Genomic DNA, 18,186 nt, shown 5'->3' on the forward strand with positions numbered 1-18,186 from the left:
GGCGGAAAAACAAGGCCAGCGGTGCGTCGTCTCTTTGTGCTGGACCGAAAGGAGATGCTACCAGGTTGCGCTAACGCGGACGCGTTGGCTGACGGCATGTTTAGGCGTTTGCACAAAACATGGCGCCCCGCTGACAGGAACGAGAACAAAGACCAGGCTTTTTTTTTTTTGGGAGGTTTTGGAAAAGGTCGGCCACACAGCAAGGGCAGACTGTCATAATTAAAGCTGATTAATGCGCTTGTTGAATAGGCTAATTTCTTTTGACTGTTTTGTGGGTCCTCAAGGCATGTCAGCGCTAAACTGTCAAGCTACATGCAAAGCGTAAATTCAGTTTGAAGAAGCCCCTTTTCGCAATTGAGGGTTGACAAAATGAAAAATAACAAAAGCTTAAGTGTGAAAAGGGCAACAAGCACATGCTGACCTGTGACACGTGTCATCACTTACTTTGTCGCCAGCATGCGCCGCTCACTAAACCAACATTTATCGTCCTTCAGGAATTTTCCCTTTCTTTTGTGGCTCGACACAAAAGAGACAATTGTTGACACCTGTAAGAGGTGAACGTCTCCATTGATTGCATTTGTGTCCACGCACGCTTCCATTTTGAGGCTCCGGTTAGCGGCGCAGCCGAGCACGCGTCGGGAACTTCTTGTATTATTCAACGGCAGGCGAGCGTCATCCTCAAAACAAACGCCTCTCGGGATGTTTATGTAAGCAACATTCGGCCTCATCACGACCAGCCTTAACTCAGTCAGGAGTTTTTCTAATTGAATATAAAGCCAGTTTTTCAGTTTCCTGGTGCTGCTCAGCGGTCAATTATTTCGGATTTCAATTCATCCATTTTGAGATCCTTCAAGAAAATTCTTCACATTTTGGCGGAATGTATTCGTTGTTAAAAAATTGTTGGGAACAATTCTGCACATGGACACAATTTTGACAATATTTAAAAAAAAAAAATCTACAAATAGAATTATATTAAAATTCTTTACCTTTTGGTGGAATTTACATGAAAAATTGTAACATTTTGTGGAATTTACACAAAAATTCAAAATTGGATGTAAATTTCATAAAGATTCTCCAAATTTCTTTATTCGCACAATTATTTTTTTTAATAGTCATTTCTACTGCAATGCCGTTTAAAACTTTTTATTAAATTTCTGTAAAGAATTTCGGGAATTTCTTTTGTCATATGTTAACACAGAAATTAACTGCTCCAATATAAAAAAAAAGTAGGGGGGGGGGGGTTACAAAGGATTAAAAAAAAAATGGTTTGATAGTCAGCCCGCTGCCAAGTGTAGCTAATTTAGCAGTCTCCATCTTCACACTGCGTTTATTCTTGTCTAACAGGCACCAAAAAAAAGTTGGTATGCAATGCAAATGGGAGGAAACAAGAAATAGAAACCCGAAAAAATCAAAGTTCTGATGTACAGATTTTTCCGACATTTGATAATATATGCAGTATAATCAAACTTGAGTTTGGTGCACACACACACACAAAAGCATTGTAGCAGAAGTGTGCGTGTGTGCCTGTGGTTGTGTGTGGCAGTGTTTTTACATAACCCGTCTCATCTTATTTTGTCTCCAGTTGCCATGGCGAGGCTAATTCAGACAAGCATAAAGAATTAGCTCCCTTTTTGTAGTGCAATATGAATTCACATGTATAACAGAATGTATGGTGTTCCACACGGTTCAATTCTGGGGCCTCTGCTGTTTTCATTTTATCTACTGGCCCTGGGTTCCATGTTAAGGAAACAGCTTAAAGTCCTCCATAGAGTTGAGTGTTGCGTCTTTCCTACATCCGACCTCTTTTTCCACCATCTAAAGTTTGCGTCTTACCCGTGTTTCCTCAAGACCAGTTCAAATCCTGTTTTCTTGCTCCGCCCTACAGAAAACAAGTGGGTAGGGTGGACGCGGTGTAAGCGGTTGCTGAAGAAAACAATCTCACGCTCATTTTCTCCCTCACATAGCAACAAACCTCTCTCGCGCTTCTTCGTTCAAGGGCGTCTAAGGATGCCTTTGTGGATCGGCGGCCAAAAGCTTGAATGGACTGACTGGCAGCCGCATTCAGCCGCATGAAAGGCCGCCGGCCGATGGGAACGCCGAACGGGAGTGCCCTGCGAGTCGCCTTTGTCGCTCCGAGGCGAGGGGGTGATGTCGTTCGCATGGCCGGAACGCCATCTTTCTTTGGTGAGCATGGGAAAAGGGCCTTGGACTAAGGCGGTATCTAACGATTATTTTAATAATTGTTTAACCTGTCGATTATTTTGTCATGTAATCAATTAATTGGATAAAAATGCATGTTTTAATTTACATTAAATTGAAAGCACATAAAAAATTATGAATTAAGATTCAGTCACTGGTTTCGTCTGTAACATGACAGAAAATTGGCAAAAATGTTGATAATTGTCTCCCAAAGTAAAAGCAAATGTTTTATTTTGGTTTAACACAAATATAATCAGTCTGCCATCATGGAGAACAAATCAGAGAAAATTTACTGTTGACCAGAGCATTTGTATCATTCCAATAAAAAAAAAAATGGTATCAATGCTTAATTGATTATCAAAAATAATTCTGTATTAATTTGATAGTCAATTACTCTACGTATATTGACCAAAACTAATCTTTAAGGGTAAGATCAATATTATATTGACACAATATTAAGTACATGCTGAGCCAGGAACGAGACACCAATACAGATATTGTGTATATTCATGAATTGGCATTTTTGGTAAACACATACTGATAAGAGTTTTGTTCAGACAATATAACAGTAATATATATATATTTACATTTAAATGTTCAATTATCACTAAATTATCAAAATGGACCATTTTTGCCGGGTTCAATTTGGAAACTGCTCAGATTGTCCCAATCTGGTTCACGTTGAAATTGTGGCTGTTCACAATCACATTTTAGGCTGATCGGTATTGGTTGAAAAAGATCAGATTTGTGTTTATTTTCTCAATATTTAAAGGTCATTAAGTGACAAAAATAACCCTGAGATATTTCCAAATGGAACAGTTTTAATCACCTTTTATTTTCCCCAAAGGCACAGTGGAAATAATTCCCCTCCCCCTACACGTGTCTGCAATTGTGGCCCTGTTTTAATTATAGGTCACGGGCGTCCTGATGGGTCGGCGCGGCATTAAGTGCAGGCTAGGCGCTGCTGGCATTTCAAAGACGCAGATGAGCAGATTAAGCCAGGCGTGTCCGGACTGCGATTTACATCCTGACTGCCACTGCCGCTTGCTGATGACATTTTCCCCAGCATGTAATCGCACCATCGATGATTTTTTTTTTATGACGTTTAATACAGCGGAATGGAGCTTGTGACAAAAGTACAGTACACGGAATGTACAAAACAAAACAAAATAAATAAATAAAATCCACATGTGCGTGGCTCCCCACTGGTGGAAAGATCAGCACCTATGCTGGAATGCGTCCGCTACGCAAACAAGGATCAGCTCGGTTGTTCCAGTGCCGTTTTTAGCAGGAGAACACAAACATTCCTTTCACTGATAGCGGCTACCACCACTGTGATGATAGCGCTGTGCTCAGCAGCCATGGGAAACCAGACCGTTAGCATTCCCGCTAGTGGGAATGAAAGAGAAATTGCTACATTGTTAGCTTATAGCATAAGTGTCTAAGCCATCATCGGCGTAGACTCAATCATCCAGGTCAAACCGCAAAGGTTAAAACCAAGGCAACTGGACTCATCTTGTTTGTAGAATTTTTACGATTTTTTTTCTTGTTTTTGGAAAACTTTTAAATTTTGTTCTTAGGCCAGCGGCTCTTAACCTGAGTTCGATTGAACGCCGGGGGTTCGGTAAGTCAGTCTGAGGGGTTCGGCGGAGGTCAAAACAGACCTGACACAAGTGATTCGTGTCATAGCAAATTGATGTATGCAAATTTGACCTGAAGTTGTTTGGTAAAACATAACGGTTAACTGATTTGCTCCCAAAAAAACATATAAAATATGTTCTATTTTAAATATTAATATGGTCCCATTGGTTTTTTTTTCATGCTAGAGCATACAGAAGGCTTTGATGCAGCCTCTGAACTGAAGACAACGCTTGAAGCAACGATAGTTATTACAAAAACGGCTAGCAGGTGGCAGCAGAGTATAAGAGATCGACCAGGGCCATGTTGCAAAAAGCTGATTTGTGAATAATGATGAAACTTAGCTATATTCTAATGCTAATTGCAAAACGGAAACAGATAGAAATATACTTATTTTTCCTGATGAAAGAAGAGACTCCAATCTTTCTTTGGGTAGGTTCCATGTTTTTATAGCAATAGAATACAATATTCTGTGGGCCTTGCAAAATCAGTCAAAATCCAGTAAAACAGCCAGGAGCGAAGGGGGATGCTTCAGTGAAAATGGCCTGAAGAGGCATATGATTGTTCCAATTTACAAGTGGTACCAAATTTATATATTTACTACTCTTGGGAGATTAGGGAAATACACTTTTTTTTCAATTAGCTAGTTATGATTTTTTCCACTTTTTTTTCAATTAATTAGTTAGGATTTGCTTCCTTTTCCCCCAATTAATTAGTTGTTTTTTCCCGTTTTGTTTCAATAAATTAGCTATGATTTTTGTACATTTCCCCCCCCAATTCATTAGTTATGATTCTTTTCTTTTTTTCTTCAAATAATTAGTTTAGTTAGATTTTTTCCCCCAATTAATTATGTTTTTTACAGCACAAAAACTTACAATCACAAATAAAGAATATTCTGACTAGCCGAAGATGCCAAAAATCTATTCACAGTATTGTCTAATTTAAGGTGATATTCCGTTATCTATGATTCCTCCCATTTGCCGTTAATTGACATTTCGCATGTTGTGGACGTTACTTTCTTCCGCTTTCTGATTGGATGAAAGTGACTCCGAACTATTTGCATACAAAAATACTTTAGACGCAATATTGTGTCATCCAGCTGCCGCAAAGGAGAAGAAAAAAACCAAACAGACAGATTATCAGCTTAGGTCCTTAAAACGCTTACGGCAATCGCAGTCGGCCAGCTGCTGCGCGCCAGAGGTGCGCCTCCGCGTATCATGTGACGCTGGCGTGGAGCATGTGCCATGTGCTGCATGCCAGTGCACCCCCCCCCCCCCCGCCTCCATCTCAGCCCAACCGGCGCACCCTATACTGTCATACAGTAACAGCGAGTTGGGGTTGGAGGATTAATAGCCTCCATCATTTTACTTGACAACAGGCGGAAGGGTGAGGAAGGGTTTAAAGGCACCCCCTTCTATAAATGTGGCCAAACAGAAGGGGAGGGGCTTCAGATAGACGAGCATGGAAGGAATGGGGAAATAGAAAGTGGAGCAAAAAACATAACTAGACTAGAATGGCACTCAGTCGAGCGCAGAACTCCCAATTGAAGAATACGCCAGGTTTGCATTTCGTCAAGTGTTTTATTTGTTTTAGGGATTTGGGGGACAATTTTGAAATAAACTATTAAAAAACCTAAACTAAAATGTTTAAACAGATATTTTGTGAAAATACAACACAAGCATTAAGTTAGGGGTAAAGTTAAAACGACATAGGCAATTATGTAAATAGCTAACGATTTGCCAACTACTCCTGACTTACCGCCACCTATTGGACCGGAGTGGAACCTTATTGTCCTCAACATCAAATTTCATTCTTCATTTAACTGTTTTTTTTTATTTCTACAAAATCACTTCAGGGTTAGAGTTAGGGTTATATAAGGGAAATGTTGGTTTTGAAAAAAGAAAACATTTCATCAAGGTGCAACCAAAATATATATAAAACATCTGCTGCTGTGTCGAAAATCTCAGTGGTTTTACAAGACCCTCCAGTTAAACCCGCCGTGTCAGCCCAAACTGGACTTTGCCCGCCATTTGAAAAGACACAGCTGAATAATTCCCACCTCCCTTACCGACTGCCCTCCAGCCTGTCCTTCCACATAGCACTCAACACAACAAGTCACATCCACAGCCCAAATTAAAAGCCCCCCACCTCACTGAGGAAGCACTCATTGCAGGGTGCGACAAGCCGGAACAGGCCTGACCGTCATAACTATCAGCCTCGGATGAGATAACCTCTGACTCGACGGGTCTGTTGCCACTCAAATGTCTAAATACAAGTCGGAGGACTAGCATCGCCCACTAGGACTGGACGATTAACTGAAATGTTATCGTGATTTCCATTTTGGCTTCTCTCTTTAAAATGTAATAAAGAAAAACGAGTAATGTGCAGTACGGCGCGGTGCGTTACAAGTTCCCTATGTTGTGAAAGTACCCTGAATGCAACATGTAGCTTCCTTGCGTTCTTTAAGCTATTTAATGACACCCCAGTTGGAGTTACCTATAAAACATAAAAACATCGCAAAGTACCTAGTTGGTACTGTGCACTAAGCAGTTTGAAACAACTTCATAATGAGCATTACCGCCACCTAGAGGGCTGGAGAGGTTCATGAACGCGCACATTTAAAACGTCATCGACATTTTGCTGCTCCAGTTTTCTCTCACTGTCTATTCCATTAGCCTCAAAGTTACCAGGGAGCTTGCCCAAGTTTTCCTGCAGCAGGCCTGTGTATGAAATAACTTTTAAAAGGGCACTCCTCGTGTAAGAATGCGGTGGTCTACATTTACTACTACACCCCCACATCCCTCCTGAAAAAAAGCCAAGCAGATGGAAAGACGCATGGACTAGAAAGCAGGAAACGTTCTGTTCATTCGGGCACGTTTAAGTTTCAGTCCAGTAAATCAGAGAAATAAGCCACATAAGCTAAGAACAACAATGCAACGTAATGTGCATGAAAATTGTACAAATTGGGAGAATTTACTGGAAAAACATTTTTAAAAAGTCTAATTAAATCATCAGTTTTAAACTCCACATGCATATTTGTTGGCTTTTTAATTTTGTTTGGGGTAAGACTACTAACCGACTAACACAATTAATCAACTAAGACAAACTAGTTCATAGTATCATGGCTAATATGGAGGGCCAATAAATAAATGACCAAATTAATACATTATTCATTTATAATTACTATATTATAAGAATTATAAATTATTATTTTAATTTATATTTATTTTTGGGATCAAATTTTCGAATTATATTTTTTATATCCGTTTTTATTTTAGTCATTTATTTATTTATTTATTTTGAATTTGGCCAGTTTTGGTCCTCCATAGGCTAATGCTTAGCGTGCCAATTATGCAAGAGACTCAAGTTGTTCTGAGAACTCCCTTCCTGTTCTCTCTTAAGTAAGACTTTTACTTTGTTTTAGTTTTATCGTGTGGTGACAACATTCCTTGTATTACTTGAAAACTGTTTGTAAAGATTTTAGGATGATTTTATGATATGATGTTCAGCTGATTCAAAGAAACTCATTCATTCGACACTCACAATTCACAGTAGTGTTAAAGCCACTTTTATAAGGGTGGGCTCGAGGGTGAAAACCCACCCCAAAAAAGAAACAACCAAAAAAAAAGGCTGCTGAATTTCCTCCAAACCACGCCATGGGCATAATTCCCTTAATGAGACTTTGGTGAAAGGCCTGTGTGGAAATGAGCATGTGCGCTACATCGGGGAATGAAAAGACCGTTCCGGAAAAGGCAGAGCGAGCGAGCGAAATAAAGAGAGAGAGAGAGAGTCTGGGAACAGACAACTGCTTTGCATCCCGACTCGGCCTCTCTTTCAAAAGCGCTTCACCGCAGCCCAAACATGCTGGCAGGGGAGGCAAAGCGGGACCACTTAACCATATCAAAGCCGACCTGCTATGACACACAAAAAAACATTTAGCCTCCAACATTTTTTTCCCCCCCTATTGCAACTCAACTACCACGACGAGTGTGTGATTTACACGAAGCCCGGCAGGCGTGACGACAGATGGGCAACGTCAAGTTGCGAGGATAGTTGAGTTTTCACTCTAGTTAGTGTGTGGGCAGCAAAAGTTTGAGAATTCACTTTGAAACTGTAACGGTCGGAAAGATTTGCATCTGGCCCCAGTGTATACGATTTTACATGCGATCGCGCATGCATGATTACGGAAGCGTGAAACTGCCAATGAAGAGTAAAAATTTACTAAAAAAACAAAAATTGTTTATTACTAATTTTTGAACATATTGGTATATTGTGGGTCAAATGCTTTTTAAAAAAGTATTTGTTTTTTTCCCACTCTGGTATACGCAAGAAATACCCGGTGGCATTATGGGGAAAATATGCTGTTTGTAGCATTTAGTCTACGAGTACGTTCTAACCACTGATATGAATATATGACTGGCTAACCGATAGGTCAAGACTTTTGAAGTCGCGCCGCCGACATATTGCTCCTCCCAAGAAATGTTTCTCCGCATACAATCCTATACATTTACAGTATCGAAATTGGAGAACATTTGAAACAGTACTTAGTAAAACAGCAGGATTTATGATGTTTTAAATTTGTTATAGATAAACAAGAGGACTTCGGACATTTTATAACTTAATGTATAAATTATATGATTAATAATGTTTACAAGAGGAAACATATTTTTTATTAAATAATTATAACTATAATAATTCAACAAAAGATGTCCGTGCCAAATCTAAGGAACTGAGCGTTAAAAGAAAAAGGGGGTTTTCAAAGCAGCACATACCGTCGTCAGTAGTCTGCTCATGAGATGGGAGTAGCAAGATGGCCGCCCTGTGACTTCAACGGCTCGCACGAAGGAGCGCGTATGGGCTATCGGCTATCCAGTCATATATTCAGATCAGTGGTTTAAACGTACTCGCCAGCCAATGTTTACTCCGCATTGGAAGTTGCATGCTTCAGATGGGTGACGATAATGCTCTCGAATCTGAACAGAGGTAGGTGGCAACAAATGGCTTCACTGGTGGAGATGGCTACATTTCCAAAACAAGGCCAGATTTGCAGGAAGAAGTGATTTTCAGGGAGTGCTAGCTTATCTCAGCAGCAGACACATCCACTATGGGTGGTATCACGACACACCGGTGACCTTTCACCCTTTTCAGCAAAGTGGTGGGGGCACTTTAAAGACACAATGGAATTAAATTAGCTTTTTTTTTTCTCCATGCCCCCTTATTGTCCAGTCCACACAAAAAAAAGTGCCATGGGATTCAAAATAATATGATGTGACTCAAGAGAAACACAAAACCACCTCAAAGGATGACACGCATTCAGCACATAAACATGTCACAAATCCTGTCTCCGGCTGGAATAAACACGCAAAACAAACTGTAAGACAACACCGTGACAGAAAGCCGACCTCCCCCAAGGCTTTAACATCATGTCAAAATGAAGAAAATCACACATAACAGCTGAATCTGATAGACTGAATGAGTTAAATTAAATACTGTTATGTTGAGTCTAAAAATGATCTAACGTGACAAAAAAATCTGAGGTTAAGATTAGCTAATATAAATTAATGACATACATCATAAAAACTATATTAAAAAATGTAAGTGGTTTGCCCCAGCAGCAATGGTGAAAATGGCTTTGAGTAATGATTGAATTGAAAAGTTCATATTGATGTGAAGTTATTTTATGTATTGAACTTTTAGGGAAGGGGGAAAAATGGCTTTGTCCAACATTTTTATTATTATTTTTTTTTTAGAAATCAAGCTTTCGGGAGATAAAACATGACTCGTCCAACAAATTCTACCTAGCAACAAGCAACCAATTGGAACGATAGTGTGGACGATGGTTGCTAGTGCACCTGATAGCTTTCTGGCTCGCTTTAATTCAATTTCACGAGTATAGTTTTACAAAGAAATCAAATTAGTTGTTGATTTATTTCTTTTTTTTAACAATTCTATGACTTGGTAGAAATCAATCGAGATGTTCAATTGCTAGTGGTAATTTTAGGAGGGCCACTGAGAACTAACTAAAGTACTGTTTATATTATTTATGTTGAACTCCGCTTTAATGGTGCACAAATGACTTAGTCCAACAAATTCTTCCTAGTAAAAAGTGACCAGAAAAAAAATAATTAAGCAATTCTATGTATACCTGATAAAGCACCTGCTGCCCAGCTGTAATACAATATCGGTTGCATCGTTTTGGCAAAGAAAGAAAAAAACGCCACCTATTTGTTGTTTTTGATTTAACATTTCGATTATTTTTGCAACGTTTTTTGTGTTTGCTTACCGGAATGTCATGGGAATATCCTCGGGAAAACGACTATTCCACATAGGAAAATATATGACAACACCCGACGGGAACAGCTAACAAAAGCCATAATTGCTGTGCGGTATGGATCCACACACCTTCCCCCACAACAAAACGTACACACACACGCCGTGACCTCATGTCACTTGTACGTAGTTTGATATTTAATGACACCAAAGAGGGGCAAACTCCGGATAAAAATAGAAAGCAGGATTCGTGTGTAATTCGTGCGTCCACAAACGCACCATCGTAGGATTACAAGTGAAAATCAGGCTTTCTCCCTCATGTCCCAGAATGTCGCCGTGGTCCACTGACCCATTGGGAGGGAAAACTCATTCCTCGCATTTGTTTTAAAGAACAAATAAAAAATGTTTTTTACTCACCTCTGCCAATGTTTATATTTGCTTTTCCGTCGTCTAAAGTCGCTCCTCAGTGATGTTTTCGGGGTTCGTCTACCTGCTCCCCTCCATCCATCCGCTCATTCATTCATGCGTCACGAAGAGCTACTTTCCCCCAGCTCGTATGCCACAAGCAGAAAAAGAAAATAAACCGTCAAAAATATGACAAAATCGGTGATTAAAATGAGTAAATCTCAAGGGTAAACCAGCAACGAGTGTCGCTTCGACGTCGATCAGCCACTACAGTGCGCCCACTCCCACACATCGCAGTTTGTGTTCGCCTCGCTCCTCCTGGGAAACCGCCAACCAATAAGAGACTGAGAGGGCGGGGCCAGCCAGGATATACTTCCGGGGTTTGGACGGAAAATGCGGAGGTACAGAAGAATACGTGAAGACGGGTAAACAGTCAATATTCATGAACGTTTTCTCAATTTATGTTAATATATACTCGATTCAAACTAAATTATGTGACTTCCAAAAACGAAGAGTCTATTTTAGATGCGCATTTGTAATTCACACATTGCCCTAAATGAACACTAACGCACCGCAGAAAATGTACATAAAAATGTACTACACGTAATAAAAAATACGCAACTTTTCCTCACACATTATATAGAAAGTAGTTTTAAATTCAAAAGCATAAATCTAATTTGACATTTCCAACCTGATTTATACAATACACTAATAATTGACAAATAAGTGCAGTTCATGTCAACGTGATGAAACGCCAGTGCTTCAAAGAAATTGTCACAAAAAAATAGACAACTTCATGACATTTAACCTGTTTTTAATACTCAAAGACATATAAACAATATAATTGACAAGAAAATCCACTCGCACGTTAAAGTTTTGTACTCGAGTACCCTTTCACCATATTTAACCCAAAACCAGTTTGACAAGTTAATTTCATTTATTAAAATATGTTACATGCAAATCCACTCACAGGCCAAAAACTGATTTACATCTGCACCATGTATTGACGTAATAACTAATATGATGCACACACCTTTTTTTGTGGGTACAATACACATTTTCATTCATATGATAGACTGCTGTTTTGGTTAGCAAATATGCTCAGAAGTGCTATTATCCATAAATGTTCTTCCAGTGAGGAAAAGGCAGGCGTCTTTTTGAGGGAGGGGTTTCTTATCCAAGTATTTTTCAGTACATCCGTCTTTGTGCGAGTCTTCTGTGAGAGCCGCCACGGTCACTGTAATTGGCCGGCATAAGTGGACGCGCTGTTCCGCCCGGTGCGTCCAAATCCAATTGAGTGCGCGCCCTTCCAAGAAGCAACGGGAGCAGAAAATGCTTTTGTCCCTTTTCATCCATCACTGGGCATTAGAACGCCAGGAAGGAAGAAAAGGGATTCCGTAACCACTTGGCAACATAATTCATATTTACGCAAAGGGGAAAGAATACTTTTTTTTTTTGCATGCAGTCACCTTTGAGCTTTCATTTGAAGAAAAGAGACGCTTGTAAAAATAAATAAATAAACAAAATTGGATTAGGGTCACCCATGGTAGCGGACCACAATGTCCCACAGATGGCGCTATTGTAAAAAAAAAAAAAAGTTCGAAATGGTTAAACTTAACATGCATAAATCTTACAAATCATTAATTTATTCATCCATTGTATTGCTAAAAATGGGAGGTGCATAAAAAGGTTTGTGGCCATTTAAAGTAGGGCAAGTGTGGGAGTGCCCCACCATGTCCAGTAGATGGTGCTACACATAAAAAAACAAAAACATTGGATTTGTGTATAAATCGTGTCATCCTTGATACATCTTTTTTAAGGTATCGTGAAAAATGAAAGCTGCATCAAAAGGTTAGTGGCTATTTTGCATTCTGGGAAAGTGTGGTACTGCCCGAACAAGCCCAGTAGATGGTGATGTTGTGAGAAAACAAACAAACATTTGAATGGTTTTAGTAAAGATGTATAAATCTAGTAATTCTTAATATACTTTTTGGTGAAGGATCATTTAAATTGGATGCTACGTAAAAAAAGTGTAGTGGAAATTTTGCAATGGGGCAATAGCGGTTATGCCCCACCATGACCAGTAGATGGTGCTACGATGAGAAGAAAAAAAATTTCTCTGAATTGTGTATAAATGTTCTAACTTTTTAAAACAATTTTCACCTAAGCATTCAACAGTTTACAAAAGGTCAAATTACATTGATCTTAGAGGTTATGGTGCATTTTCTGTTCACTCTACAATGTCACCCCAAAGTTTAAAATCCTGAACTTTTTTGTGTGTGGTGAGTCAGACAAGACTCAAAGAGGCTCAGGCTTCTTCCGCTGCTGCCAACTTGGGCCTGTAATTAAGTCTGTCATCGACGTCAGGCCCCGACTGCCGGCTGCATTTACCGCCGTGTACGTACACGTTTACGTACACATATATGTACAAATATGAATCTGCCGTGCCTCCGCCGACTCGTCCTGTTTTGTTGGACTCGCACGGCTTTGAGAGGGGGCCTTCCTGGTGTAAAAGTCCGACCCGAGTCCAAGGAAAAGCATAGTCAGCTTCCTGGAAGTGGCCTTCAAACGTGGCCCGCTGAGGTCTGTAATGACAGCTTGTCGCTTTTGTTGTTACGTTCCTCCCAAGAGACCCGCGGGAACGTCTCTGGAACCCAGAGCCAACATGTCTGTGTCTGATTTGGCAAATTCCGCTCATGTTCGGCGTTTTTAGAATAGCCCACTTCATTGCCTTTGCTGGAATGCAACACAACAGAGGGGGTGCGCCAAGTGCCTGCAGGGGGTGCGTCAGAATCACAGAGGGGCAAAGAGTCACTGGCCGAATTGCAGATTGGAAGAAAACAAGGAAATGTGATGATGAATTATGGAGACGGGGTGGGTTAGAATGAAAATGAAAGGGGGTACGCCCCCCCAAGAGGGTGCGTCAGATTTTAAAATGAGGAATGCGGAGCACAGGAAGGCACCATTTGGAAAGGAATGGGCAAGACACTGGATAAAATACAAGACTAAGTGATATAGAGCTAGAGAGAGGGGGTGCGCAAGTACCTACTGCATGGGCTGCGATTCAAAACTGGGTGCGCCAGATTTAAAAATGAGGTGTGCGTGAAGGCAACAGATACAAATGGGAACAATCTCCCGGCTGGAAGCAAATAAATATGATGATGAAACATGCAAAGGGGGTGCACAACCGCGCAATCTCCATTTAGAAAGATTCCCAAACTATGGCGGTGTGTCAGAATAGAAGGAGGAGTACAAGGAGGTGAAAGAAGCAGCTGTAGTCAACTACAGACTGGAAGAAAAATAAGAAAATTGATGATACATGGAGAGGGGGTGCGCATATGACCTCCAGGGGATACATAAGAGTGATCCTTATCGAGACACACCACCTCAATAAAGTAAAAATAATCCTCACAAAGCCTTTTTTTTTGGTCAAAAATATTATTGTTTGAGGAAATGTTCATATTCAAGTGAATCCACGCACCCTCTTGAAAAACAGATTTGGCGCACCTTTAGCCCCAGCAAACTCAACCAGGTAAAAATCTAAATAAAACCCATTTTTTGTTCAAAAATTTTGATTGTTATTTTTTTAATATATCATATCCCCTGCATCCTACACCCAACCCACCCAGAGAAATCAGGGGGGGGGGGAAGCTTATTTAACATAAAAATCTAATTTTCCAGAAGAAATGGGCGTATATAGAAATTATTCTACCCAGGCACACCCTCCGAAAACAGAGTTTGTGCACTACCCCGAGCCCCCAAATAAATCAAAACAAAGCCTGTTTAAAGCATAGAAAATGAACTGGAGAAGGAATGTTCCTATTAAGAAATTTCCAAATCTTCTGCACTACTTCAAAACCCTCACAGTCTTCGTACACCTCTATCCTATTGCATCCTATTTAAGAAAATCTGCTAGCTTGAACCTGTGTGTGAGAAGCCATTTGGCTGTCTAAAAAGAGTTTTTAAAAAAATGTAATGGCCCGCATGAGCACATCTCTGCTCATATTTGTTTTAAAACGAGTAAAGCATTACGCAACGGCGTTCCGTTTTTGGTGGTTCCGCCTATAAATAATCAGTCTGATGTTAGCCTGCCTTCTCCAAAAGCGCTGCAGCACCACAACTGACGCCCACTCACTGCACACCAGCGTGATGCTCCACTCCAAACCAATGGCCCGGATCACAGGAACACCCGTATCGTAAAAGGTGCACCACTTTTTGAAAAATAGTTTGACAAATTATTCATTTTGTTTCTCAGACAAAGACAAATCAATGACCAAAACCTGTTTCAAATTGGGTGCACTTAATTTCAACTCTAGCCTGTATCACAAAAAGATAAAAATTTTGACGTTGCACCACTTTTGAAAAACTGGTTGAAAACAATCCAATTCCACGATTCATATACAAACAAAGCGTCACAAAATGGGTGTGCACACCTTATTTCAATTCTCTCCCACATTACACCAACAAAATGCAAGGGCGCACCACTTTTTCCCCCCAATAAAAATCCTTATTGATGGTTATTTCCATTAAAAAAAAAACTAATCAGCATCTCATCCACACACACACATGCACCCCTTCGCACCTCTGCCAAAATTCCAAGTCACCCGGCGCACCCCCGACTCGCAGTTTCTCACCCTCGTAGAAGACGTCCTGCGCCTCATCGCGCATCATCATCATCTCATCCAGGTCATCCTCTGTGGCGGCCATCACTCTTCTTCTTCTTCTTGTGGTGCGGTGGTGCGTCAAGCCCAGCGGACGAAGGGAAGCGAGCGCGTGCCGACTGCCATGCAGTGCACACAAAGTGAGCGACCCTTCGCTAAGTTCCACCAACTGGGCGGGCCGTTTCGTAACATCCTGTGCAAAGCTGAAGTGAGGGTGTGTGTGTGTGTGTGTGTGTGTGTGTGTGTGTGTGTGTGTGCCGTCTGGAGATCACTTGGATATGTGTGTGTGTGCGTGTGTGTGTGTTTGCGCGCGCGTAAGCGGTGCGGCGACTGATGATTAGCGGGAATAATTAGCAGACGTGTTTTAAAACAAGCACATATGCTGTCAGAATGTGCGCGCGCGTGTCATTCCTTCACGGTTCAAGATATTTTTTCTTCGGCACTTCACTCGGCCTAAATGGAGAGGCCTCAGTGCTTCGGCTATTAATAGCTCACGTGGTCGCTATGGCGCCCAACTGGAAATACACCAAGCGGACACTTGATTAGGTACACCTGCGCAAGTTCACACTAAAATGAAAGATGACGCTACTTTATATTTTTGTTTTCATAATGTTTGAAAATATTTTGGTTGTCAAAGTTATTTTTTTATTTTGGTTTGAACAAATTTTGTTTTGGTTGTGGATGAAATTATGTTTTGTGGAGATTTGTGCAGTTTTTCCAAATCTATCCATTTTTGCTACACAAATAGTATTTTATTGTGTGTGGGTTTTTTTTCATTTAGAAAAAAAGATACATTTTTGTTTGTGGTTGCCAAAAGATTTTTTCCAATACATGATTTTTGGGTTAGAAAAATGTATTTCTATTTTGTGTTTTGTTTTTCTGGCAGGGGGAGCCATTTATTTTATTTTGTATATAAAATGTATATAATATATGATGTTTTTGTTTGCTAAATATTTGGTACTTTTGTTGAATTTTTTTAAGTATTTTTTTCTTTTTGAAATAAATTGCATTTTTTGCATAAATATATTTTTCTTCTTAATTAATTAATAGGAGAACTTTATTTGGGGTAGCCAAAATATTCTTTTCTGTAGACAATTTTTATACTGTAGTGTTTCCCCCTAAAATATGACCCCCCCCCCATATGAAACACTAACAATGTCCAGTAAACATATGAAAAAAATGACTTTGTGGGATCAAATGTAAAAATGGCTTCTAATTGGGTGAATAAAACCACAAAGCATCCAACAAGGTCCAGTTATGCATGCTGAATCCAATCTTGTGTCCTGTTTTTTTTTTTTTTTTTAAATCTTGAACTTGTTCTATCTTGCATCTTAGTGTGGTTTCCTGAGTCATTTCCTCTTTGGCAAAGTGGAAATAGAAAGTAGGGCTGGCGTATATTCATTAGCACGTTTCCTTAAGACATCCTCTCGGGGGGAAAACTGAGGACAAACTCATTTTCGCCTCCTCTCACACCAGTGGACAAAAGTACTGAGATGTCCAAGTTTCTTCAACAAAGTCTCACTTTTAAATACCCATTGACCTAACAATATTATAAAGCTACTGCGGGGGCGGGGTGGGGGGGGGGGTGCACCAGCTTGAGCAATGTGAGCAACTTTCCCAGCCCGAAAGGGAAATTGCAACAAAGATGCGAAGACGACGTTCAATGAATTGTTGTTGCACAAAGCAAAGAGGCGGGCTGTATGTAAATATTGGGGTGGGTGCAATTTTTGCACCAACAGGGGAAATAAACGTCACAGAAAAATTCTTCTTATTTAGTTTAGTAAACATTTATTATTATTATTATCATCGTCATCATCGTCAAACTAGTTTAAAAATGACTTTTTGTGAGGCAATCTAATTAAGTATTTTCTTTTTTGGGCCTTTTTATTTATTTATTTTTTGCTTGTCACATTTTTGCTCAACTATTTTTGAAGGTTACAAACTATTATTATTATTATTAATGATTTTGCGAATATATTTTAGGATTTTTTTTTTTATGGTTGTTGAACAGTTTTTTTTTTTTTAATTATCCTGACACTTTGTTGGGATTTTTGTTATCAAATCAACAAATCATCATCAATTATTCTTTCTTGTTTGTTTGTTTACGTAACATATTTTCCGTCCAGTCGGGCCAACTTAACGTTCATTCTGGCGTTCTTTGTTTGCTAGCGCAATGAGCCGATGGCATCCCATTGCTAAGGTTACCTGGTTACCGTAGCAACAATAATGAGGACATTGCATGCTTAATCGCATTGCCACGCCAATGCGTTACGCATTCGGGGTCGACGTGTGCGCATTTGTGTGAATGGAGGACAATCATCACGGACAACGGATATCAAAAGTCTACACACCCCTAATCAAATGCCAGCTTTTTGTGATTTAAAAAACAAAGCAAGATCAAGATACGTAAATCTTCTTAAAAGTTTTGATTTGATTAATAACCTAAAAGAAAATGAAAGAGGGAAATACGCTGAGATAATGTGGTTGCACAAATGTGCACACCCTCTTATAAAGAAGAAGTGGTTGGGTTCAGAATGAACCAATCACAAACATTCAGCAAACATTGTCACTTAAAGTTCCCAAAATAAATTTCAGATGCTCTAGAAGCAATACTGTAAATCACAAACATTTGATTATTGATAATAGAAACAAAATACGTACTGTAGTAGTAGCCATATCGTTTTATCCATATATGGTTTAACGTCTTAACGCGACGCTCCATTGTGAAGACAAAACGCCGACAACCGTTCCTCTACTGACACCGACTTTTCATTGAGCGCTCTTTTTTCCCCAGTCGCTATTGTCTTTTTTTCCCCCATCTTCACAACTGCCTTATTGTCTCTGTAGAGGACAGAGAGGGCATGAGACGATGGCGACTGGCACCATACACAAGGATGACCATTTGATTGATTGCTGAATGGTTTGTCACTCGGCAAGAAATTTGGACGCACAACAGCGGTTTGCCTCGTCATTCACGAGGACAATGTTGAAAGCGGCGTCCCACCTGGCTCTT

The 18,186-nt window shown here is 39.9% G+C and overlaps 1 protein-coding gene across 3 annotated transcripts in view; it reads right to left on the minus strand.

Moving 5' to 3' along the window:
• The window catches only part of ripor2 (RHO family interacting cell polarization regulator 2), a 37,722-nt gene extending 19,805 nt beyond the window's left edge, over positions 1–17,917 (minus strand). The window contains exon 1 of one of the 3 annotated variants that reach the window (XM_077549492.1): positions 17,835–17,917. In XM_077549492.1, coding sequence (XP_077405618.1) covers positions 17,835–17,895 — 61 coding nt within the window. In that variant the 5' untranslated portion in view covers positions 17,896–17,917. Of the gene's footprint in view, positions 1–10,524; positions 10,883–15,146; positions 15,367–17,834 lie in introns of those variants that run through there. The other 2 variants (XM_077549490.1, XM_077549493.1) reach the window with 2 other exon arrangements.
• Positions 17,918–18,186: the final 269 nt, after the last annotated feature.

This window comes from Vanacampus margaritifer, chromosome 17 (genome assembly GCF_051991255.1).
Source record: "Vanacampus margaritifer isolate UIUO_Vmar chromosome 17, RoL_Vmar_1.0, whole genome shotgun sequence".
NCBI classification, from domain to species: Eukaryota; Metazoa; Chordata; class Actinopteri; order Syngnathiformes; family Syngnathidae; genus Vanacampus; species Vanacampus margaritifer.